Below are 27,269 nucleotides of genomic sequence, written 5' to 3' on the forward strand. Positions count from 1 at the left end.
GATGCTTTCCCGGCACGCAGTTATCCCCGTGTCCTCATAGTGGGGATGATCAAAACACCAACCCCTCAGTGCTGATCCAGTGCTCATCCAGTCATCTGAAGGAGGATAGCACCACACTGATCTGGCATGTCCGGGGTCCCTCTTGGAGAAAAGTACAGCACACAGCGAATAGACTCCACTTCAGGGTGTAGGCATGCCTCATAGAGGGAGCTCTAGCCGGAGTGATGGTGTTAACCACCAAACTGGTAGGTCACCGAAGTCCTCTTATGTGGTCTATAGATGGAGCACGGAAGTTTCAGAGATTTGGGCAAGGGTGCCAGATGGTGCCTGTCCCAGAGAAGAAAGCTTCTTCACAGGGATATGCAGGGAGGAGCCGTCACGAGGAGAGAGCTTAAATGCAGGTCCAGTTGTGCCAGAGGTGCAATAAACAGACCTGCTTCTTGTCCTCCCTGACGTTACACAGTATCTGTGCGAGTAGGCTCACTGGAGAAAATGCGTATTTAAGCACGCGTATGACTCCAGAGAAGCAAACGGCGAGTGAGCTGATACTCCCGTGAGGTTGATGTACACTATTGTCACTGTGCTTTCCATCCTGACCAGCACGTTTCCCATCTAGCACTGGTAAAAAAATAAATAAAAATAAAAACCACACACAGCTCCCCCAGCACATACTGGAAGCATTCGTCGGAATGCTTGGACACTTGTTCTAGAGGCACACAGGACAGTAGAAATGCAGGGTCGGTCCAGAGGCTGAGGGCGCGGTGCATGCTCCTTGGGACATGTGCGTCTGGGGACCCAATCATTAAGCCAATGCTGAAGCAGTCTCATATGGAGCAACCTGTGCAACGTGACAGCAGCTGCGGATACCATATGCTCTTGGAGCCTCTGAAATAATATCAGTTAGATCACAGTTTTTCTGTCAAACTCTTCGGGAGACACGCCATCATGGTGGTCGAGTCCAGCTCCAACGTGAGAAAAGAGATGCTTTGCACAAGAGCGAGCCTGCTCTTTTCTCGGTTGACCCTAAACCCCAACAGGTTGAGGTGCCGGAGCACCCAGTCCCTGTGCATAACCAATTGATCCTGCTAGTGAGCTATAAAAAGTCAGTAATCAAGATAATTTTATCCAATTAAAATTTTTTTATCCAATTTTATCCTTCTTACACTGGCTGCCTGTTAAGTTGCTTATTGAATTTAAATATTGCTACTTACCTATAAAGCTTTAAATAATCTAGCTCCTGTTTATCTAACCAACCTTCTGTTTCGCTACAATCCAACCCGCTCTATAAGATCTCAAAACTCAGGGCTTTTGGTAGTACCTAGAATAGCAAAGTCGAGTAAAGGAGGTTGAGCCTTCTCATTTATGGCTCCCAAACTCTGGAATAGCCTCCCTGATTATGTCCAAGGCTCAGACACACTCTCCCAATTCAAAACTAGATTAAAGACCTATTTTTTTAGTAAAGCATACACTGCATACAAGCATAAATCACTTAGCGGTATGATACATTAATTTGCTCCACACAGGTTTCTGCATCTCGTTTATATACACTATAAACAGCTGCTATGCTAATTATTCTCTTTATTCTCTATTTCCATCTGGGGATACTCATCCCGAGGCTCTCAGACTACGCATCGCCACTGAATCGATTCAAGACCAGCGACGAGATGATTCCAAGGTTTCCATATCCTAGACCAGGCCGTATTCTGAGCGGCTACTGTGGTGGTCATGGAGGAGTGGAGAGCATAAGACTGATTCCTGCGACGCTTCAGGGACAGACAAGTCTTCGCTGAGGTCCAGCTTAAAGCCTCTGGTGCCTAGACTGCAGCTCTGCAAAAGACGTTTGGCCAGTGGAGAAATGGTCATGCCCAACTGAGCCTGGTTTCCCTCGAGGTTTTTTAATTCTTCACTTTCGCCAATTGTGAAGTTTTTTTCCTCACAGCTGTCTCCACTAGCTTGCAGAGCTTAGGATCTGTAGAGCTGTGCATCGATGGATTTGCTCTTTAGTGTTTGGACTCTCAGTAGTGATTATTAACCACACTGAACAGAGCTGAACTGAACTTAAACTCTGTTTCAATTTACTATGATCTTTTATGTGAAGCTGTTTTGACACAATCTACATTGTAAAAGTGCTATAGAAATAAAGGTGAATTGATTTTAATAATTGAGTATGCAGATGCCCGTGGGTCGAAGGACCTTTAGGGCATTCTCTGCGAGCTTGTTGAAAACCCGCAGAGACAGGGAGAGCCCGGAAGGGAGGACTTTGTACTACCATGCTCAACGCTCGCAAACAGACCGCAAAAACTGCCAGTGGCATGAAAAATGGAGACAAGAACATTCATGTCCTTCAGGTCTATCGCTGTAGACCAATCCTGAGGACAGATGCACCGGGGCATGTGCTTCTGCATGAGCATTCTGAGCGACTGCTTGCAAGGCTGTGTTCACACCAGATGTGGAACGAGTGGATAAATCACGCTATTCGAGCGTAAATAGCTGCGTGAATATTTAAGTTTACCCACTTCATTCACACATCAAAATCCACTTCATTAGCAATTCGCATCATTCGCGCTGCAGGATGTCTATTCACACCTTTGCATTGACTTAACATGTAAATCACTCGCGCTTGACGCTTTTTCCGTGTCTGGTGTGAACACAGCATAAAGGCAGTGGGTCAAAATGCGCAAAACTAGGATCGATTATAACCCATTGCTCTTTTAGGGTACGATGAAGTACAGACTAAAAAGCCCATACCTCATCTCAGCTGTAGGGACTGGCTCGATTGCGTCCTTCACCAGGAGGAGAGAAATATCCTTGTGCAAGACAGGGGTGGACACAGTGTTGACTTTGGTGTAATACATGCCTGTGAACTTGGGGGACCATTTAGCGAACTTTGTTAGCATGAGATAGGAGAGCTCCCCAGGAGGCGCGCATCCCGAGGAAGAGCAGAAGCTAAGAGGTAAATCTAAACTTTGTCCCAAGAGCCCGCAGGGTGGCTGGGAGTTCGAGAAAATGGAGGTCGTCCTCTGGCACTCTAGAAGCTTGTGGCCAAGAGCACCAATCCTGTGAGCTGGAAGGCATAGCATCCCATCCTGGCAGTGTTCGGGCTATCACATCCAGAGAAAGGAGAAATTGCTCTTTCTAAAATTATAAAGTTCATTTTGCCTTAAGTTAGGCATATGGGTGCCCCTGTTTGGGAAACACTTTTCTTCAAGTGACCTGTCTCAGGGACGCTTCTTGATCCGTACCGGACTTTGCAGCGCCCTAAAGCCTGGTTTATACTTCTGCGTCAAGTGACCGGCGTAACTCACGGCGCAGGCAACACGCGCAGCTGTGCATTTATACTTCTGCGTGCTGTCTCTGTTGGTCTGCATTAACACTTCCGAAACGCTAGTTGGCAGTGAGGTGTAAATGTTCCTTTGTGTCGAGTGTCTTTGCTTCTGTTTTGCGTTTCCTGAACACTTCCTGGTTGTACAAGTGACTCAAACTCGCTCATTTTGAGGCAGGAACCGGCGGACGTGCAACAACTTTAACTATGAGGTAAACACAAAACAAAACTTTCCATCCGGAGCTCCTTCACGGGACTCCACAATTGTAAACAATTGCTCGCGCCATTCGCGCGGCTCTCGATCCCGCCCAGACTCGTCAGCGCTACCAAGCAGACCAATCACAGAGCTTGCGCTACGCGTCGTTGCGACTCGTAGTTAAAATTTTTGAGAGGTGCGCGTCAGCCACGTCGACAGCCACAGCGAAGGGCTATGCGACAGCACCGGACGCAGAAGTATAAATCAGCCTTAAGGCGGGAGGATGGTAATTATCTGTGGGGCGCTCAACACTGCCGCTTAACCGGTGGAACAGACAGGGCAGTGGAGCAGATTTTCGAGCCACAGACAAGCGCCTTAGTGTAGTCATCTTCCCTCCCAGGGCACTCACAGCTGACCTGGTGTTTTCAGAGCAAAGTCGCTTGCAGTGCATACATTAAGCCTGGGTCGGAACTTTCCTCATGGCTCTGGGCCAATGCCTGCACCAGCCATAGCAATCAAAATGGAAATAGCCTGGCCCGCAGCAGTGTAGGCTCAGGCCCTGAGGCATGCAGACAAACTACACGCTTTGGACGGGAGCCAAGGCTAACTACCCCAGGAAGGGGCACCACATGGGCAAGATAGAAGGAAGCAGGTCGAATTATCATCAGAAAATGACAGCCCACCTTCCGATTTAGTGATGGACATCTAGTTCTCGGTGACGTCAAGTGAGAGAGTGATCATCCCAGAGGATGGAGCGCTTCTCTCACTCGAAGCTTGGATGGAGAGCACTGAGAATGGGAGGTCTGCAAGGCCGAGGGTGGTAGACTGACCCCCACTGTAACCCTCAGATCTGCCCGAGTGCCAACCACTGACAACAGGGGTGGTTCGCAACAGACATGCCATCGCAGTGATGGCATGCGCTGCCCACGAGCACCGAATTGACAAGCTCAACCCCAAGGCATGCAACACAGTGCTTGTGCCCATCATCAGTGGCCAGGGAACCACAGCATCCAGAAACACACACGTCTTTAAAAGGCACGCTGAACAACCATGTTGCTCTTTTAGGAAACCTGCTCAGTTACTCACCGCTCTAGGAAAACCGGACCAGAGAATGCACTGGGACAGATGAATGCCCAGCTCGAATGTCTGCCACTGCGTTGTAACACTCTGAGACTGAGAGAAAATAGCCTGTTGATCGCCGGCAACTTCTTTCTTTCTCTCACTCCTCGAAGGACGGAGATGGAAGAACCAAACACTCTTTCAGTACTGTGAGGCTCTGAAAGCGAAAAGATACTTGACGTCGCGTGGCTGGCATCTTTATTCACAGCTGATTGTGATTGATGCCAGCTGCGTACGCTGACATCGCCAGTTCATTGAAATTTCTTTGGCCCATTTTATTACTGTTTCAGATTATTGGCTCTCTGACCAAATCCCGCAGGTGGAAGTTTTTCCCCATATCATTGAAGTTCCCCTCCCACTGGGAAAATAAAACTGAAGTGACATAACCAAGAAAACAACTCAATTCAAGAAGAAACAAAAGATATTAACAAAAAGCATTTATGTAAATGTAAATTTACAAACCAGAAACAGTTCTTATATTTGTTCTTTCTGAAACGCAGCATTATTTTGAGACTATTGCTAACTTTGCTACAAAAAAGCATTAAAAACAACTGATTTTTGTAAACAGTTTAATTTCTTCCTTTAAAGAGAAATGTTTTAGTTATGTACTCCCTTTAAAAAAAACTGTTTTATTTTCCTTCTTTGTATTATACTATAACTGTATTTTTTACATTGTGAAAACACACACAAATAAACAATGTTATTTACTATAAATGTGCAAATAACATTTAAATAAATGCATTTCTTAAATATTTGTAAACGATATGGATTATTGGATTATCAGACAAAATTGTACAACTGAATCTGTCGGTTATAAGTTCCTACTACCCTCCACAGGTGAGGATAGACACGTCCTCTCAGGGACGTGCAGAATAAGCCACAATCTTTTTTGGTGTTTTCTCAAACAGCTTTATGGTCCAGACAGCACAGTTTGTTTTCATTTGCAATTGTTATGTGGCATCAGTTTGGTAAAAAAATAAATAAATGGAAAAAAAGAAAATGAATATATATGTTGTTAAACGTATCTGAATATGATATTTATGAAATGTATAATTGTAAAAGTAATTCATTATGCTTATGAAATGTAATTTCTAAAACCAATTCTAATTTGATAGGCAACAAATAAATACAAATATTTTTATTTTATACATTTAATATATTTGCCTTGTGCCTTGAAACAATCCGGTCTCAGAGGTCTACAGAGAATGTCTTTGTCTTCATGCTTGGTTTGAGCTTTGACATGCACTGTCAACCCTGGGGCCTTATATAGACAGGTGTATGCCTTTTCAAATCATGTCCAATCAACTGAACTTTCCATCTGGATTCACCAGTGAACTCAAATTAAGCTGCTGAAACGTCAAGAATGATCAGTGGAAACAGATTGTACCTGAGCTCAATTTAGAGCTTCACAGTAAAGGCTGTGAATACTGATGTACATGTGATTTTTCAGCTTTTTTATTTTTAATAAATTTGCAATCATTTTAAAAATATATTTTTTCATAATGTCATTATGTGGTATTGTGTGTAGAATTTTGAGGAAATAAATGAATTTAATTAATTTTGAAATAAGGCTGTAACATAAAAAATGTGGAAAAATTGAAGCGCTATGAATACTTTCCGGATACACTATATATAGTCAACTTCAGTGTTTTAGTTAAGAATACAAAAAGAATAGACTGAGGCAAACGGGCTAAAGGTTTATTACCAAAGTCATAAAATGGAATAAACAAATCATAATGGATAAAAAGAAAAATCCTTAATGTATGGTATGTGTGTGTAATGTTTATGTTTTAAAAAAGTTCAAAATGTACATACGGCACCATGGTTCAAATTAGGTATCTATGACAGAGCAACTATTGTTTTAGGAAACACTTATTACTATATCATTTATTTCCTAAAATTGAGTTGTACTATGATTTTGGCAACACACCCCAGAACAACTAGTTGTTAATGACCTATTTAAATTCATATCAGAGTGTTCTGGAAAACATGGTGATCTACACATTACCTACTCCAAAAGACAATTAATGACCATTGCTTTTATAATTGGACATGGCAAAGCTTTAAGATTGTGCTCTATATAACAGCCTTCCAAATAAAACTCAAATCCACTGCCCATAACTCATTTTGGGTTACTGTAAAACTACTTTAGTCAAAGGTAGAGAATGCCAAACATGCAAAGATGCCACAAACGTTGTTATGGTGTAAGTCAGAAGCGAGTCATGTTTCACACACAGAGAATGAGATGATCTTGAGAACTCACGTATTTAAATGCTGCTCTCACAACACAAGCTTTACAGTGTGTACGTGGCCACAGAGTTCACCTGTGCTTTACATAATTCAGCTAAAATACTCAACTAAAATATGAACTAATCAACGCTGAACTTGTCACTCATACATATTGTTCATAAATAATATGACCTCCATTTGCCTTCAAAACCTCAGAAAATAAAATCAAGACATATCAGTCACAACTTGCCCTAAAATCTAAGGCTAAAAATAAGATATTTTATATTAACTGAACAAATATATCTATTTTAAGACTTCTAATCTAATTTCCAATCTAATTTCTTCATGAAAAATGTTAATGTAAATTAAAACCTAGTCGTAACAGGTAAATAAAATTTAAATGATTAAAAATGTATAATTAAATAAATCACTGTATTGCAATAATGAGCAACTGGGGGAAAGTTGCTGATTAAGAAAATTCGATAATAATAAAAAACTGGATTAACTTAAATTATTATTATAATGAAAATAGATTAATTTACTGTTAATACTAAGGAGGCCATATGATGCTTTACAGTGTTTCTTTATTGTGTAACATCTGTTTGTACAAGTATAAGATGAAGAATAAAGCTCATAATCTTTCACAAAATAAATGATTTACATTTAACAGAATAAACTCCAATCATCTCTCTTTACACTTATCAAGTGATCAGACAAATCTGATTGGTTGTGAATTTGCAGCTCATGCTTTATGAAGCAGAACAGGCACTTTCAAATTATTTACTGTAGTGTTCATCATTAAATTGGATTAAATGTCCTTTATTTCCATTACGAAAACAAAATAACAGTGGGAAAGTGCCATGATGGGTGATGTAATCAATGAATGAATACCTTCAACATAGACTAATACATTAAGCCTTATTGAAGCGCTCCAGTATTGTCCAGCAGTGTTTCTCAAATGGCGGGTTTTGACCCAAAATTAGGTTGCAGAAGCGTGTTGAGAGGTGAAGATATGCATGACTTTTGAAAGACGTGTGTAAAAACTGTTCAATGTAATTCATGTGCATGGAATAACACATTCATCAAAAAGTCATTGATGGGTTATGTTCGCAAGGATATGGTTCATTTTAAATTAAAGTAATGAGAAATTTGAAAAAAGCCAAAAAGGCTTGTTCTGTTGAACACAAGACATTTTAAAGTATGTTGAAAACCTGTAACTTCCATGATAACACTGACTTTCATGGTATTTTTACCCAGCTATTTCATACGAAAACCTCAAACTGGTTTGGAACAAGTCAAGGACGAGTAAATGATGGCAGAATTGTCATTTTGTCCCTTTAAAGCATGTTAACTTTCTAAAAAACCTAATTAAAAGCCCTTTTTTATTTTAGCGCATCATATGGCCCATTTAATATAACAGTACTCTTAATTATGCCACTCATACTTATGGTATTACCATCAGTTCTGGTACACACGAAAATTATAATCAAAATAAAGTTGCCATTCAAATCTCTATGAACAAAAGTCAACCACACCAGCCAGTCACACCATCAGACATGTATATGGTAGTAATATACAGTTGAAGGCAAAATTATTAGCCTTCCTGTAAAATTTTTATTCTTGTTCAAATACTTTCCAAGGGCTGTTTAGCGGAGAAACCATTTTTAAACCCAATAGATTTAATATGTTTTTTAGAAAATATATTATATTTCAAAAAAATAATCATTCTTGAGAGGGCTAATCATTATGATCTTAAAAATTGTTTAAAAAATGTTATCCAACCAAACTAAAACAAACAAGAGGCTTTTTTTTAGAAGAAAACATATTACTACAATTTTCTCAGTAGGGTTAATAATTCCTACATGTATGTTCTGGTAAAACTAATATGCAAAAGGCTTGACCTCGGAATGACCAAGAGGATTAAATGGTAATCTCTTCTGTGCAGTGTAGTGACACACCTGCATCTGAGAGGCTAAAAACTAAGTGACAATATGTCACATTATTCACATGACATTATTATTGAGGCATCTGTGGGATTATGTGACTTGCATTACCCACACATGACCAGACATGTTTGAAATGACTCACTGGGTCAATAAAGGGCAGAGCACGATAAAAGTGACATTTCTCGCAGACAGACGGTTTCACCTTTTTCTTTTTTTATCAGGGTCATTGATCCTGGGTTTCGTCTGCTTCTGGGTCTTCTGCGAGGGGTTGGACATCTTCTCATCTCGAAGCCGCTTGCGAGCTCTAAAGAGAAAGCAGTAAATATAACATGTAAATGTTTTTAGTTTAACAAGGTGTCCCATCATAAGTATTATGCAAGTCTCAATTGACCATTTGCAGGCAGTTTGATTGACAGGAAATCTAGCCATTTACACAGATGTTCTGTGCTCCCACAACTGTGTGCCACTTTCTCCCACAAACAAAACAGTCCGAATAAGCAGGCATAGTGGAGTAACACTGCCGATTACATAAAAATTTGTGAAAATGTGCTCATATAGGACTTAAACAAGCGACAGCAGGTAGTCAGAAAGGCTGGGTTTTATCTTTTCCTGAAAACTAGAGAAGTGGATACACTTGTGTGGATGCCAGCCTCACCATCAGTTGTCAATCAACAGTGCTGAAACTTGCTGAATGGTTTAATCGAAACGCGTGGACGCAAGATTGATGAACTCATTTTGTCTGTTACTACATGGGGGCAACCCGCAAAATTTTAGTTTATGGAGATGTGACTTTACAATAAAGAATGAACAATGAACAACCTACGGAGGTCGAATTGAATTGACATTGAAGTAGAAATTTGCTTAAAATGACAACTCCTAGATGGTCCTAAAATGTATATATTTTCTTGAAAATGGTTTATTTATTGCGATCATATATGACCTTTTACAAAAGTTTCTTTTTTGTATGAGCCATTGTATCCTTTTTTTTTTTTAAAGATTTATTTTTTGTCTTTTTGCCTTTATTATTAGATAGGACAGTATTGAGACAGGAAGCGAAATGGGAGAGAGAGAGAGAGAAAGGGGGTAGGGTAGGGAAATGTGGTCAAGCCAGGATTCGAACTCGCGACGCCCTGACGTGCTATTGCACCATATGTCGGCACGCTAACCACTAGGCTATTGCGCCGATGAGCCATTGCATCCTTAAAACAATTATATCCTAAACCCGATCTAATATTGACAAACTTTTATATATTGTTGGAAAGCTCCAAGTGTGTACTTTGTATATTTGTTTAGTTTTTCAGGACAGTTTTTGCAATGACACTTACGTCTTATTAACACGGGGCATCAGTGTCAACGCTTCCCATTTACTTTGAATGGGTGACGTCAAGTGTTGTTGAACTAAATCGTGGATGCGTTGGCGTGCAGAAGTTGGAAATTTCTCAACTTTTCAAGTGCCAGCGGAAGGGTCAGCCAATCAGATTACTTTATCCAAATACCCCAGCTCAGACAGTAGCCATTTATGGACTCAGAAGATGACAGGCGGGTTGAGCTAACTTAAAACGAATAGCCTGAAGACACATAAACGATGAATTAAACTTTACTCACTCTAATAATTTTATAGATGCATTATTGTCTTGTTCGAGATGCCACTGTTTGCATGTGTTTGTGAATTATGTCTCAGAGAATCCATTTGTAACATTTTAATTAATCCGAACTTCCCATCATTATACCCATAGGCTATAGCTTCTATATTTATTTTGTTTTCATTTACATGCACATCCTGAATATTTCCCTCATATGCATATCGCAGATCTTTGTCTGCTTTTTGAGTATGTCAATTGTACAGAGATTAACACAATGATGCCAAACTGCAGCATATTTAGACCATCAAAAAATATCAGATGTATGACAGCATTTTAAAACCGCCAGCGCTACGTAGTGCCATAACAATAATGAAAAAGTAAAACAAAGCAAGTAAAAGAAAATCATGTAACTTCTGGCTACACGTGGTTAAAAAAGTTGTGAAGAGATTACAAGCAAACACTGTGAATAATGTTTAAATCTATTCATTATAACTCAAAACTGTACCGCCTATTTTTAAGTTCATCCCTGTAAAGATAATGTTAAAGTTCAATTTAATATAATTCTAGAACGATTTTAAATATAATCCTTAGGCTGGTCACTTGTTATAGACATTAATTTCAACTATATTTGGATTATTCACATCCAAACTGTAATGTTTCAGGGATTGACAGGGCTTTTCATAACAAAGGCCACAACTTAAGGCCAATTTTCTTGTAAAAAAATTAATAAATCATGCCCAATTCACACAGGGCTTCAGTGTCAGCGGTTGACGGAGGGCTCGCTGAAGTTGAGGTTGACGCAATGGTCATGGCAGAGTTAGCCAATAAAGTAAGCCTGTAATCGGCTGCTGTCTGAGCTGAGGTATTTGCATAAAGTAAACTGATTGGCTGACGCTTCCGTTGGCGCTTGAAAAGTTTCAACTTTGAGCACTGACGGACCCACAATTCAGTTCAGCAACGTTTGGCGTTACCCATTCAAAATGAATGTAAAGCGTTGACGCTGATGTCCCGTGTTAAAATTTCCTGCAAAATTGAGCAAATATACAGAAGTATGAGAGCACTTAGAGCTTTCCAAGGATATATAAAAGTTTGTCAATATTAGATCAGGTAAAGTATTGGATATAATTGTTTTAAGGATGCAATAGCACATAAAAAAATATTTTTGTCATATATGATTGCAAAAAATAAATAAATAATAAATACATAAACCATTTTCAAGAAAATGCATTAATTATAGGACCACCTAGGTGTTGTCATTTTAAGCAAATTTTTGCTTCAATTTCAATTTAATTTAAACTCCATCAAAGTCTCAATAACTTAATTCCTCCAAGACAGGTATTACACTTCACATTTCTACATTATTATAGTAATTATTTTTCATCAATAAAGCACATTTCTCCCTAAACTCAGAATAACACAATGTTGGAGACATACTCATGACATAAACGCACTAAATCCCACTTCAGCAGTGTTTATTTGAGAGCGCTCAAGAAGATCTGCGTTTAAGCAGCGTTAATTTGAGGGGGTGTGCAAGAGGTTTTGTGCACGAGCAGAGAAAATCAGTGCACATGCAAAAAGATTTGCATGCTCGTATTGCATAAATGCGATCTCGACTTGTAATACTGCGCTCCTGACATTTCTCAATTTGTCATTCGAATAACGCCATAGGTAGACTTGTGAAAAATGCCTGCCGCCACAGCTGAAAAAATTCCTAGAGGAAACACTGAACACACACAGAAGATTCGAGAATTTCAGAATTCATTTGGCAAATTTGGCATTTGAATTCATGCTTGATGAATGCTGATTCCTTATCAGCCACATTCAAGTTTTGGAACAAGTCTAAGAAACATAAAAAGTCTTTTTTTACATACTGTGTTCCAGCATCCCTGTCTGGTTCTTTATTGGGGGCCTCTGGCCCTGTTTTCTTTCCCGTCTTTGAGTCGATCCCATCCTCCAGATGAGCTGGTTTGCTGCCATTGTAGCGTTCTGTGCATTTAGGGGGCTGCGGTGGAGGGGGAGACTCAGACAGGGGCTCTTGGTCCTCTCTGGAAAGCTCTCGCCATTGTTTCTGCACACGGACATAAAAAACCAAATCAGTTTTTTTCACAAACACAGGATACAGGATTGGGTTAATGGTGACTCAGTTGAAAATACTGTCTAGATCACATGCCTGCACAGACGAGTCTCCCATAATGTACTTGGCACCCTCCAGCACAGCCATATATGAAAAACGCAGCTGATCAGGGGTCTGAATCAAACCCATCCGGTACTTTCTCATGTCTAGAAGAATCTTTTTGATGTCCACCAATAATGGGTCTTTTCTTTTGTCCATCTGTGATATATCAGTGTCGGAAGAAAAGAAAAAACAGTAGTAAATAAGCTTTAATGAAGGACAAACAGGAAGAAGGGAGAACGAGATATTATACTTGCTGCGTCCCAAATGGCACACTACACACTCATACATTTACACATTGAACAGCATAGTATATAAATGTAATGTCGTGCCAAATGGATTACTAACGTTTTTTTAGGAAGCGGAAATTCAAACTGTTTCCTTGATGACGTTTGACGGCTGCCAAGTTAGTGAAATAAATGACCAAACTACCAAATAATACCTGCCATTAGTATAATCACAATTACACAGGAAAATTTTGCTTTCTCAAACCAAAATGAATAAAGTAATCAATATTAGTGCCGAAAGCTCCACCCTTTCTGCTATACGCAAGCAAAGCAGCGACTGTTGAGTGTGAAGTGTCCAACATTCCACACTTCTTTTAAATAAGTGATTCATCCGGGCATTTAAAGTGCACTTAATTTTTTTTAGAATTTCAGTGTGCACTACTTACACTATTTACTGTAACTATACTATAAAATGGCATAGGATAGTGCATAAGTTTGCAATTTGAGATGAACTTGCTCTTTTTAAAAATGCGATACTTGAAGTATTCCTCTTGATGTGGTAAATATGCATTTGAGGTTTGTAAAGTTAGTAATTTAGAGCTGCACAATTCTAAATGAATTAACAATGATTTGTTTGAAATATTGATCAACATTCGCTCTCATTTCTGAATAGACTACTTACAAACATATTGAGTCAAATTTACTGAAGGTTCTAATTGGGCATGTACCAAACTGAGAACTCTGGGCTGAAACCAAAACCAAAAATTATTTATGCCCCTGGATGAAAAACCGAAAGCGAAAATGATGTTATAATTACTACTTTATTAAATAGTATACAGTAATTTAGTAAAACTTTAAAAAAATAACAAAAAAACTTAAATCATATGATAAAAAAACAAGAAAAACATTTGTATATTTTACTTCATTACAAAAGTAGACAGATAATTAAGTGGCCAGAATTATTACAACTCTTGGCATATTTTAAATGTTTTAGTTGTTTTGAATTGGCCTTTACAATACAATTAAAAAAAATACCTACAAAATCCTCATTATGCTCTGTAAACCACAGAGTAGAGACATCAAAAGGAGATTTACATAACTTTCCTAATTAAAAAGAAGCTAGGTCTATTTCACTTTCAATGTCACACAATCATGTTCTTTCAGAGAAGAAGTCAAATTACTTGTGTGAGACATAACCAGTTGAATACTCATCAATTCAGGCACGTTGACATTTAGTGGACATAATTGAGTTTTACAGTTCACAAGTAAGACTTAATTTGAGTGTGATAACTTTCATTCACCCGTACAGATGTGGGCACTTCTCAAATCTCCTGCACAAATGTTTAAATAACAAAACAAAAACAATAAACGACCTAAGTTCATGACTTAAATAGACTTCGGGTTGGTGTTCATGCTGGTCTGTTCAGCTCTTAACAAAGTGTGCAGTTGGATGGGTAAAATGCAGGAAACAAATTCCAGTTGCTTATGTCACTTTGACATAACAGCGTCCCTAACTTTAATGTAAAGAGTAATTAAAGCAATGGAAATAAAGAAAAATGCAATTTCTAAATTAAAACACAATGCTGAAAAAATGCAGTGTACATATGGTATTGAACCATGGAGGTTGTATTGAATGGTTGCATTTAAAAAAGATATATAATTTATTTATTTTGTATTGCAGCATCCCCATTTTTTGATGTGGTAAATCAGGCATGGCCCAAATGTTTCATCTCGCAGGTCAGATGTGACTACCTTTTGAGGAACCCTGTTATAAACAATCATCTCAACACTTGTGTAATAATTGATTGGCTTGTAACACAGAAATAACAACACAACTGCTTTACCTCTCTCCCTCTCGTCAACTGCACGCTGCAACTCTGTGCACAGCTAGTGTTTTTCAGCTAATAATAAACTTCAGGTGAAAGGCAAGCTTAATGTTTCTGTTTTCAATTTCATGATGTTCCTTTTACAGCATTGATGTTGCAACATAACTACAATACATTCAGTTAAACAGCATTTATTTAGTTGCTCAAGTGTAAAACTATATAAAAGCGCCGTCAGGATCAGCAGACGAGTGCGGAAACTTCATTGAAAATACTGGGGTAATATAAATTGTAATATTTTAAAGACAAGGCGGGGAAAAATAGAATTTAATGCACTGCTTCTTTTGGTGAGAAATTAAAATTGGTGAGAAATTAAAAATAAAATAAATAAAAAAAACACACAGGATATCCTAGTTTTAGAGATTCAACTCACCAAGACAAGACAAGTGTCAACCAGAGAGAATGTTCCAGATCTCCCAATTCCGGCACTGCAGTGGACAACTGCTGGACCCTGTTCCATCCCGAGTGAACCAGACTCTCGCACCTTAAACAGGAAATTAAGGAAGCTGGCTGGGGATTCTGGGACGCCAAAGTCAGGCCATGTGGTATAGTGAAAGTGATAGATCTCTCTCGTCTCCCCCGTCTATGTAGATTAAAAAAAATAATAATAATAATAATAATGAAAAAATACAAGCATTAAAAAAAAATCTATTGTCAACATTGTGATTTTCAATAGTCAAAATGAGGGACTTACATTTGCGTTCTGGAGTTCCAGCACTCTGGTGGTATAATATGACTTCACGTCTTCTGACACTAGTGTTACCACAAAACGCGTGTCACGAAAAGACATCTCTCTCTCTTCTTGTGTCGGCCAATATTGTGCACACTTTTCCTTCATAACAAAATTTAGAAAGAGATTAATAACACTGCCTCAAATGTTTAATCATTTGAAATATGATGACTAATATTCCAAAGTAAATTATTACATGCAATTAAATAAGTAAAGCAAGCAAAACACTTGGATTAACGCTGAATGAAAGATGTGTGTTAGTTATAGCTTTCTTTAAACAACTTTTTGTTCTTAAAGCCTAATATAGACTTGCTGTTTACAGTAAATACCTCTATATATAAAGAAAATATATTGCTTTCTGAGATACTGAACAAAATGCTCAGTTTAATGTAGGGCCTGATGAAATGTAATTTTTCTAAAATAGTTTTAGAATAGTTCACTCAAAAATGAAAACTGCCTCACTATTCACTCCCTTTTTATAAAGGTTTTAAACCTTTATGTGTTTCTTTGTTCTGTTGAAAATTGAAAATCGTGGATAACCATAATAGGAAAAACAAATACCATGGAAGTCAATGGTTACCGGTTTCCAATGTACTTCAGAATAACTTCTTTTGTGTTCAACAAAACAAAGAAACTCAGAAAGGTTTGGAACAAGTAAAGAGAAAGTAAATACTGACAATTTTCATTTTTGGGTGAACAGTCACATTAAACAGTACTTTTGTGGCTTAATATTAAGACAATAGTCTCAAATGTTTCAATATCATACTTAAATACAGTTCTTGCATAATTTATTTTAATTTGCTTTTACCTGAATATATATATATATATATATATATATATATATATATATATATATATATATATATATATATATATATATATATAATTTTTTTTTTTTTTTTTTTAAACAGCATTGTTGTGTGCTTTTGTATAAAAAATAGATTTTCAATTTTACTTATTTTATTTCAGTTAGTTTTCTATAATTTTTATTTATTTATTTATTTGACATGGACATCACAATTACACTGGACAACCAAATGCATTTGTTTAAGTGTTTTAGCAAACTTGCTAATTCTCAACACCTGTCCACAGGAGGCTTGACAAAATGGAAATATAATAAATAAATATACACAACATTATAATTCTTCACATTAAATTACTGAAGGCAAAGCAAAGACGACATGATCCAACAAACTAACAGTAGACTATTTGTGCAAACACTGCTGTTTTGTTTTTAACCACTTTTTAAAAACACCATTAAAAATATTTATATTACTTTCTGATTTTCTGATAAATGCTATAGTTTCAGCCAACAATAACACTACATGTTCTAGACCTCTATTATTCCTTCATGTGGTTCTACTTGAAACATACTCCCATATACCTGCAGAGACTCTATGGAGCTCTGTAATACATACTTAGAGAAAGACTTTGTGTTTGTTTTAAAAGCATGGAGGCTAAACAATCTTAGAGTAGTGCTTTTAAATAGAAAAGGATCTATTCTTACCGAGCCTTTCTCTATTACTCTATTAAGCATGATGACTGCTTTGGTCTTCTGTTCCCAGATCATCAGCCAAAAGTGACCACAGGTGTTTCTCAGAGGACCCTGACAATAAAGAAACACAGTCCAGTTTGACAATAAGTAGGGTTTGATCGCAATGCTCAAAAGAATCTGACTTATGTAACAGCTCCCAAGAAATGTGAACCCAAAACCAGCCTAATTCTTCAGGCAGATTAGTTTACCGTTCACAGAGTGAACCCTAGTTGATTTCATAAACATGTAGTCTTACACTTCTCTACAAATGCTATGCAAAATCAACACCACAAAGTCTGACACACCTACACATTTGTTAAAAATAAAGATCAAACCAAAGCCATGTTTCATATGGCTGACTAATGTATTTGTGAGCTTCTGTATGCTACCCACACAACTTTGTATCAGAGGTGTAAACCTGCCACCTGCCTACAGCGTTCTATAGTAACATCAGCATAAAATAACTGTCAGTGCTGAAATTAAGGAAAGCAAAGGTTGTGGAACAGAAGGGTTACAATAAGGTTTTATTAAGATTAATATTAAGGTTTGCAAAATCGTTTGCGTGTGTCTGAGCACAGCTTTCCCTGTAGGTTAGTCTACTGAAAATATCTTTACAAGAAAAGTGCCTGCTTGAGGCAAATTAGTCGCAACATCAAAACAAAACCTTTCTAACACTAAAAACAAGTCCTATGACTGTTTTCTTTCTTGACTCTTCATATTTGTATTCATACAGCTAGCATTAGCATTAGTGTAAAGGTGTTAGTCAAACATTCATATGATTTCTGCATGCAAAACAGCATGAAATATCTCAAATTATTTCTCAAGTTTTGGCAGAGCATTTAAAAGAACATGTAAGATTTAACTGAAGTGAACTGCAGAAGTAAAAGTAATACCACAGTGAACAAACCCATACAGTGACAATAGTTTCCTTAATAATAATAATTGAACAGGCATTGGCAAACTTAAAAAAATATATAATTTAGGATTAAATATTCAATACATATTTTATTCAATATGTGGATATAATAAAATCAGTTTATATAGTACAATACACACAAATTAGTGATTAGATTAGATTCTTCCGCAATAATCATAACAGATATAGGCAAAGGCAATAAACTGTGTGGATACTAGTAAAATCTTTACAACATTCTATTTAGAAATAATCTAATCTTATAATAAATCTACTTAGGAATTAAATGTAAATAAATAAACTGCTTGCCCTACAAACCAGTCTGTTTATGACTATACATTAAAAAGAAAATACGATAGGAAAATACCAGAATAATAAAGAGCTGTTTGATATGATCAAATTCAATGGAAGTGAATGAGACCAGAAGTCTCACATAGGGATGCAGAATTATTATTATTTTTGGCTGAAAGAGAAAAACTGCCAAAAATATGAGCCGAAAAACTGTGCAGTGATCAGGGCACTGATTTTACTCTCCCCCCAGCTGTAGTCACTGCGCATTTTGAAGCAAGTTAAATCACACCACATGTAAAAAGCACTCAGAAACCTATTCATTTCAATGGCTTGCTCTACACAAGAGTGATTCAGAGTGAACCACCAATTAGCTTGTACAAGTGCAGTCAAGTTTAAGATTAAGTTAAGTTTAATATTGTGCACTGTATAATCCGCTCATGTACATGTATATCTCTCATCAGGATGAATCTCTCATGACAGGACATTTCTATGATATATACATGTTCCTGCTGTTTGCAGTACGCTACTGTGCTGTCAAAGCAATGCTGGTAAAATGATGATTCTCCACTGTCAACAAAATTTAATTATTTTATTGGCTTATGTGTTTTTTTTTAAATTAGTATAATTTAAATAGTTCTAAATTTAAATAGTCTTACAAAATTAGTTTGTTATATAATAAAATAATATGTAATTGTTACAAAACATTTTCAGTATCGGTTTTCAGCCAAAGTGAATCCAGAATTTTTGATTTTAGACCAGAATTTTATTTTGGTCAATCCCTAGTCTAGACACAAATAAATTACAATGCCAGGAAATTTCTAAAATGAGGTCAGTATATAGCTAGTGCTAAATAAAATCCTTTCCTGTGAGGTACAAGCACATGTGTTGCAAAAAAAGCTAGATGTGGATTATATAGTAAGCAATTATACGCTGTAAAACCCAAAAAGGTAAAGTAACTCCTACCACTTTAGGAAACCGACTGCAACAATCCATTTATTGAGTACTGTTAACTTAATACATTTGAGTAAAAGAAGCAATTTAAGCAAATTAAAACCCAATAAATGAAGAGAACTCAAACCAACTAAGTACTGTAAAAGCCAATAAGTTAACTCAAACCATTTGAGGAAACTGATTGCAACAAATCATTTAAGTTCAAAAACTAATCTATATGAGTACTGTGAACTTACCCCATTTATGTGGAAATAATAAGGTATTTTATTAACTCATCATTACCTCAAACATGGAGTTCAAAACTTTTTTCAAATGAGTAGAATTAACTTTCAGTAAATTGAGTTAACTACACTCATTTCAATTGATAAAGTTGACTGTTGGGTTTTACAGTGTACCAAAAAATGTGCATTAACTTTGAAGTGCAATCAGCTCGTTTACTACTTTTAGCAGCCTATTAGAAGCTATATAAGTTATTATTCTACAATACTGGGGTCCAGACTAACATTCCATACCAACTTAAGTTTTACACGTTGACATATAAAATATGAAATTGTAATGTGTAGATCACCATGCACAGATATAACAAGTTCACTAGCATAACTTTACACAAATTTATTTTGAAAACCAACAACTAATATGACTTCTTCTTAACAAAAATAAAGTATAATAAACACTTAATTTGTCTTTCAGCTAGTTTCATTTGTGGTTTGTATTGAAGAGCTCATTAATAAACACAAATAGCGTATATTTAGCTGTAACGCTCTCATTAGTTGGTTGCCAAGTCCTTACACATACAATTATAGGCTGAAAATGAGCTGTATGAATAAGTTTGAAAAGTTATTTTTCAGAGCCTCAAATAACTAATGCAATACAAATAAAAAATGGTCAAAACATGGCCTTATTTTTTTATATGAAACAGTGTTGTGTAATCGTATACACACACATAGTGTCCTTGTCCTGGGTGGTGTTCACTCACCTGGGTAAGTATGTACCTCCTCTGGGCTTCTTCCATTACCACCAGGCTGGCATTGATGTAGTCATTTTCTGTATTTTCCAATTTCACTCGACTGTGATCAACTGATTATTTGAGGAAATAACGTTAAACAATGTTAAATGAAACAAAACATTCATTAAATAACAAAATATAAACTCAAATCTGAGGCTACTTACATGGACTCACGTCTCTGTATCGGTTTCGAATGCGATTCTCTGGATACTTGGCCACTTTGAATGCACATTCATGCGACTGGTTGCGTATCTCCTGGGAAAGAAATGCACGCAGAGCTTCAAAACAAGCTTAATCAGGCCATTACTGATTCATTAGGTTGCGTTTAAATTAATTGTCCAAGTCAGCAAACAGCGGACAGGAAAAATAATAAAACAAATTAGCTCACGTCAATCAGGACTGAACAGCTCCCAGAAATAGTTACATAATATTACTGGAAATATTAATCAGGGAAGCTACACTGTTGTTTGTTTAGTCACATACACACTCTCACTCAGCACAACACAACACAACTATATGAGGCCTATGTTTGTTTATCTAGCACTTTAAGACTATATAAGGTTTTAGCCTTGTTCTATGAATAAAATACTGATTTTTAAGTAAACAACTTCATTAATATGTCAGTAGAGTTGCCTGTAATGCTTATAAATTTAGTCACTGATCACACGAAAACGTAACAGTTGCTGGTTACAGTAAATAAACGTGTATATGTCAGAAATAGCTAACAGCTGTTACTCGTATAACGGATGAATAAACGATGTGTTGCATTGTTGTCATATGATGTCTGTTACTCAAAACCATAGAGGTAAAGTTGGTTTTATATTCGAATATTCAAACATTCTTCTTAATAATATATTTTAAGAAAAATATTCTTTGCAAAATCTTAATAGGGAAATCATAATAGCAGCCAATGATTATCAAAGTACAACATTGTTCACAGTGAATTAGAAAGTATTAATGTTGTTTAGAAGTCATACTTGCATGCTAATTCCGATCAAATATACAAAGTAACATGGTAAACAATATAGAGACTGCTCAATGAAAGAATGTGCGAATATAAAACCAACTTTACCTTTATCTCAAACCCCAGTGCTTTCCCTATCAAGACAGCACTTTTGGTATCGAAGTCGCTTTAAAATATTCCATTCTGTAACTGTTTACTGGTTATTTCGATTTCAATTTGATGCCCAATCGTAAATATTCAACTGTTCTTTACGGTTTTTATAACAAAAAGAGTATAATGCTTAAAAAGTCTTAGCTAAGCAGACTCAGTGACCAAACATGCTGTCTAGACAGACAGTTCATTAGGTTTTGATGTACAGTTTTTACAGTTTACCAATCAATCAGCGTAACATCTCGGTCTCATAGCTTTACTTTCGTTTTAACACATTACAAGAACTGTCAAAAGTAGAAGGATGACAGCACACTGAATTATTGTTTCGAAATAGACATTACGATAAAAAGACATATATCTAACGGTTAACTGCAGATTGCGTGGCTCATTAGCATGCTAGCTGTCTTAGCTGTACTTACTAAGTAAATGTTCTGCCAGCGGCCTTCTGAATCTATGTCCTCAAACTCCTGCTCCATCTCTCCGTCAATTCCTTCCGCTTTGAGCTTGTTTCTTAATAAAAATAAACGTCACAGCTGAAGAGATCAGTCATTTCTCTTTCTCACACTGAACCGCTGAGATAGTCTGACAGTGTTTGTCCGTGTAGCTGACATTTGCGACGGGAAGCTGACTCAACTGCGCGTGCGCGTCGAGAACAGCGGCTCTTGTCTGCTCATGCGTGAAAGAGAGCTTCCAGAGCAGGACAAACGTGTCAAACATCTGTAAACTACGTTGCCATAATGCTTTTTAGAGGTTATGATAAAGTATTAAGTGTTCCATCTGTGCCATTACACCCCTTGGAAACTTAAGTGGAAAAAATATGCTTTTTGTCACTACCCTCCTCACGTAATTTTTAAAATCAGGTCTCTCTTTCAAAAGAAAAGTGCAACCCCATATGTGAAGTTTTTGTGGGTGGAAAATATAAACAAATCCAATGGAAAAAGTTTGGTCTTTGTCTGTAAAATATACAATAACTAACAAAATTAGAAAAAAATAATTTAAACTGTTACACATTTTACCCAGCCATTTTAGAAAATAAAATTAAGTCGGATAGATGCTGCTCTTTCTCTTATATACCCAATAAAATTGCTGATGATATTTTTTGGAATTGCCTTCATACGCAATGCTTTTTGATTGAACTTTCTTTGGTTATTCATTGCAAAACTCTACCGGAATTCTTGTTATCTTTTAGTGATATCCTGTTGGGTTTTTTCAATAGTCCTGATGATAAAATTAAGGAATATTTCATTTTTAACCTCCTTTTAATTCTTGTAAAATTTCATGTACACCGCTGTAAATTCTCTCAACATACACCTTATTTTATTGTTTTTGAAAAGGAACTTCAACAGTACATTAGAGCTATTGCATCCTCTAAATTTAATTTTAAATTTAATTTTAAAACTATTATTAGAACTGTTAACTTATTTTCCTTGTTTAATTTTTTAACGCATGATTTTATATTAAATGTTGTTTGTTTTTTAGTTTATTTATTTAGTAGTTTATTTGATGCGTTACCTATCGTTAAAACTCCTGTACATTCGATGTTACAATTTTTTATAATGCTGTTATTGTTACCCTGACATTAACAACAATAAAAAAAACAATTGTTAAAAATGTTTGCATATTATATTCTTGTATTCAACCCCTTGCTATTTTTACATTTTGAGTGATTCAATAAAAAATTGGGTAAACAAATTAGTCATTTCTTATTACATGATTATTATATTATTATTAATTATGCGATGTGTTTGATACAAGACTGAAATAACATGTAATGTAGAACTGGCCCCTGCTGTTTTCATGTGTTTATTTTCATTCGTTTATGTGTTAAAACTTGCACATTTGATTTGACATTTACCACATATTTAGTTGATGTTTGAATGTATGCTGCTAGTTAAATTTTTATTCAATTTAGTTCAGTTTGAGTAGTTGGGAAGTTTATTAAATAATTACTTCAATAATATGTATAAAAACACTATACTTTTTAAAAATGTCATAACACTCATGAAAGTATACCACGATTTCAGACTTGGGTCGGTCTAATTTTAATGAATATCATTTACAAATCGGGTGGTTCAAAACAAGCACCGTCATTCTGTCTGATGCTCAGACACTTAGCATGGTTAATAAATGCTTTCAAAATTATTTCCTTTCTGATGCAGTAAAAATGACATTCTGTCCGAAAATAAAATTCACAATTTTAAAGAAATACTGAATTTTTTAAATACAATACACACATTCTTGCCAGGGACACTGATGCATTGAGTATTTGAATGTTTTTGTGCTTGAGTCCCTTGATTGCCCTCATTGTGAAAAGGAATATAAAAGAGAAAACCGAAGAATCGGCAGAATATGGAAAATTAAAAATCTGAGAAATAACTATTTTCAATTTTTGTCTTGTGAACTATATGTAAACATCATTTTATGCCAAATAGATTAATGCTAAATAAAAACTAACAAGGATTTGTGAAAATGACTTGCATTTTCTGCAAGGTCTTTACATACTGTAAAGCTTGGTGAAGCTTTGCTCCATTTTTGTGCCCTTTTCATAATTGAACACAATGAACAATCTTTATTCATTCACAGGTCAGTTACTGTATGAAGGTCAACTGAATAATTAAGGATTGCTTCTGTTTGTGATTAATGGGATGCTGAAGTCCTCATTTTTGTCAACATATCAAAGAGTAAGACAGAAGAAAGCATTCAAATAAGTTATTTTGAAAAAAGCTTTAAAACAAAATGTTGCCATTGACTTCCCTAGCAGGAAAAACAAATACCATGGAAGTCGTTACAGGTTTTTAACATTTTTCTAACTAAATTCTATTGTGGTTAACAGAACAAACACAAAAATAAAGATTTAAAAAAGAAAAAGGTGAGTAAATGATGACATACATTTCTGGGTTAACTATATATAACCAGAAATGACTAATTGAATCTCTTTATTTTTCCAGTAACTTACACAAGTATTTTTCTACATTCATATTCTGCTGTGGGGATTAGGTGGATACATATCAATGTGAAAACAAACGATTTTCAGTGTATCTAAAGTTAAATTGTATTTCCCTCAAAATATTCGTATACAACATAAGGTTATACATAATAATAATTTTAACGCATAGAATATTGAGCATTGAAATGGCCAAACCCAAAATCCAGTTAGTGATCAGCCCTATTGTCTGTGTATGTTAATTTCTTTGCTAATAATTGAAGAGTTTAGATGCAAAAACGTTACGTGCCATCTGAAATTTTCTTCTAAAATTTTTTCTCAGGCTCATCGTGTGTGTAGGTTCAGTTTTGTCACTTTTGGTGATGAGTATGTTCTTTTCATTGCCATCGAAGGTAAATATTTAAACATAATATTAGGAGGCTAAGAAAAGTTACAATTTTAAAGAAAATTTGAAACTGCACTTTTGGATCTGAGCTCTTCAATTGTTTTTGTTTCCTTATACCTGTCACTATTGACTTATAAGGAAGTGCTACCTTCACCCCATTATTTTACAAAGAAGGAAGAATGAAGTTACATAATGCACATCCATCTGCACAGCAATTCAGGAACATGGGCTTGTTTTCTATTCAGCCGGTATTCAAATGTTACACATCTCTCAAAGAAACCCCTTTTCAATAATGCATGAAAGATGCCAATTTCCTGTGCTTCACCTCAAGGAAAAGTCAAACAACACACTTCGTAGGTAAGATAAATCAAACTCTTATCCATTGTCACTATTTTTTGTAGCCTCAAGCCCTTTTTGTGTGAAAATCTAGTGACATGTAAGTTGGTCTTTGCATTTTGACTTGCTTCCAAACAAACTCTGGTCAACTGAATGTAACATTTACAAAAGAAACATTTCAATAAACCAAAAAAACAGGATGTGATATTGAGAGATGTGACTCTAAAAAGAAAAGAATGTTCAATCACGTCTAGTTCTATGCTGTCCATGGTGTAAACTTAGTTTATAGAAAACTTGGTGATATCTTTACAAGATAACATTGTCTGTTATTTAGAAAGTTTCACAAGTGGAGCATGGCTGCTATATTAAGTCAATGAGGAAATGGGTGTCATAAACAAATAAGACAGTCTGAGTGACCAGTTAAAAACACGACTGAGGGCTTTTGGTGAGTTTTGATGTTCATTAGAGTTTATTAGTTTGAATAGGGAGTCTGAAGAGAGGACGGTGTCAGAGTAACAATATTCCTACTACATAAACTACAGTGTGTCCAGGACCAAAGCATCATGACCATCCCAATCCATGCAGAGCTGGGAAGTTGGGATGCTGCTTTAAAGCTGCTGAAAATGTTGACAAGCCATCCAAAAACTCTCTTTTGATAAGTACACTTCCTAATGAAATGAACCAATGACCACACTGATATTGATAATTGAGAGTCTCCTAAACTGTAGGTCAGTGAGCTGGGGACTTTATCTTTTGGCTGATAAGTCCATAGTGGATAGTCAGACCTTCTAGTTTTTGTTCACTGCTTCTCCTTTGTTGTCACACTGCCATTTACAAATGAGTGGAACCCAGAAACCACAAGGAAAGATGCTTTTTTTATTTCCTGTGAGGTTGTAGTTTGAGAAGACATGTTTGAAAAATGTCTCCATTGTGATTGGTAAGCTCTCCAGTAGGACCAGGCTGCTGACTTTGGAAAACCTACATCTATGAGGATCCCTCTGAGCCTGAGAAGTCAGTAATGAAGTTGACTCTTCGATTTGATCTTGACCTTTAGTTAATAAGTGGTTTCGAAAAACTTTAAATTGGTCCTCTGCTTTTAACCCATCCAAGAGCACATACACATTTTGAGTAAGGAGTGAGAGCACACACAAACACACACTGAGCATACACCCAAAGCATTGGCCTGCTATTTTGTAAACAGCAACCTTTGGGTTAGCACTAGCAGCAGGGGTGGACTTAACAAATAAGCAAGGTAAGCAGCCACCTAGGGCCCCAGGGAAATAGGGGGCCCTGACCAATGCCAAGAAGCCTATATTAATCATCCTATATGTCTTTTATATTTTTTTGTCTATCATATGTTGTAAAATCTGTCTATGACCATGAAGATTTTAAAATTACTACTTATTTTCTAAACTGTAGGCCCCCTTGGATAGTAAAAAGTCCTTCCATACTGCACATGCAATATCAAAATCTAATCAGAAGTATGGCTAATTAAGTTTGTGAGCTTGTTTTTTATTTGTGAATTTATTGTATTTAAATTTACATTAAGAAGGTTCCACTTAATATATTTTTAACAAAAAAAATGGATCTAGAGAGAAAAAAAAATCTATAGAGAAAGAACGTATTTTGAGTTTTAATGCTAGGGCCCCATACCTGAAATTGTTTAGGGCCTCCGAATCACTAAGTTCGTCCCTGGTTAGCAGTTGTTATGATCACCAGTAATCTAGGCTTTGCAGATCGCTAAAAAAACATGGCTTATCACCCGGACTACAAATCTACAATTAAGTGAACTACAAACTACAAATCCCAGAAGTCATTGCTTCAATCACTTCTGCCACAGCTGAAGGTCATCTGGACACACACACACCTGGTAACTCATCATGGACTGATTATCTGGACTATTTAGTCACTTCTCAACACACACACACACACACACACATTGCTGAGTCTTTTTTTACGCAGTTCAAAGTGTTATTTCTTGTCTTGACCCGTGTTTTGTTTATTGTTTACCCTTTTTGCCGCCTGCACCATTCGCTTGCCTGCTTTTGACCACGCTCTTTGGATTGCTTATATGCTCCAGTTTGTACCTGTTGACCGTTGCCTGCCTGACCATTCTCTGTGTAATAAACTGCATGGATCCTCATCTCTGCTGTCCCATCATGGCAGTCCAAAACACTAGCAATTAGGGCACAACTGTCCCACATACATAAATATCACTTCAGTCTGTTGTCATTATTGTTTAAATGCCAGTCCAACAAATGTTTGTTAATTTACTCTGTTAATAAAACTGAAAAATGCATCAATTTTGCAATATATTACATAACATTAGACTTTTATTAGGTTAATCATTGCATAAAGGTAGTATAAATGAATCTACAAATTTTATG

General features: G+C 36.3%; 1 protein-coding gene across 4 annotated transcripts in view; it reads right to left on the minus strand.

Annotated features, from left to right (window-relative positions):
* The window catches only part of ptpn2b (protein tyrosine phosphatase non-receptor type 2b), a 29,993-nt gene extending 8,139 nt beyond the window's left edge, over positions 1-21,854 (minus strand). Inside the window, exons 1-9 of one of the 4 annotated variants that reach the window (XR_015516022.1) lie at positions 21,637-21,854; positions 20,268-20,358; positions 20,074-20,174; positions 16,916-17,014; positions 15,373-15,510; positions 15,052-15,261; positions 12,566-12,727; positions 12,267-12,463; positions 9,015-9,116 (exon numbers count right to left, since the gene is read on the minus strand). Coding sequence is in view for 1 of the 4 variants with exons in the window: in NM_212654.1 (NP_997819.1) it covers positions 9,015-9,116; positions 12,267-12,463; positions 12,566-12,727; positions 15,052-15,261; positions 15,373-15,510; positions 16,916-17,014; positions 20,074-20,174; positions 20,268-20,358; positions 21,637-21,693 (1,157 nt within the window). In the remaining 3 variants the exon portion in view is untranslated. 4 annotated transcript variants of the gene reach the window in all.
* Positions 21,855-27,269: the final 5,415 nt, after the last annotated feature.

This window comes from Danio rerio, chromosome 19 (assembly GCF_052040795.2).
Source record: "Danio rerio strain M-AB ecotype USA chromosome 19, GRCz13ab, whole genome shotgun sequence".
Lineage (NCBI taxonomy): Eukaryota > Metazoa > Chordata > Actinopteri > Cypriniformes > Danionidae > Danio > Danio rerio.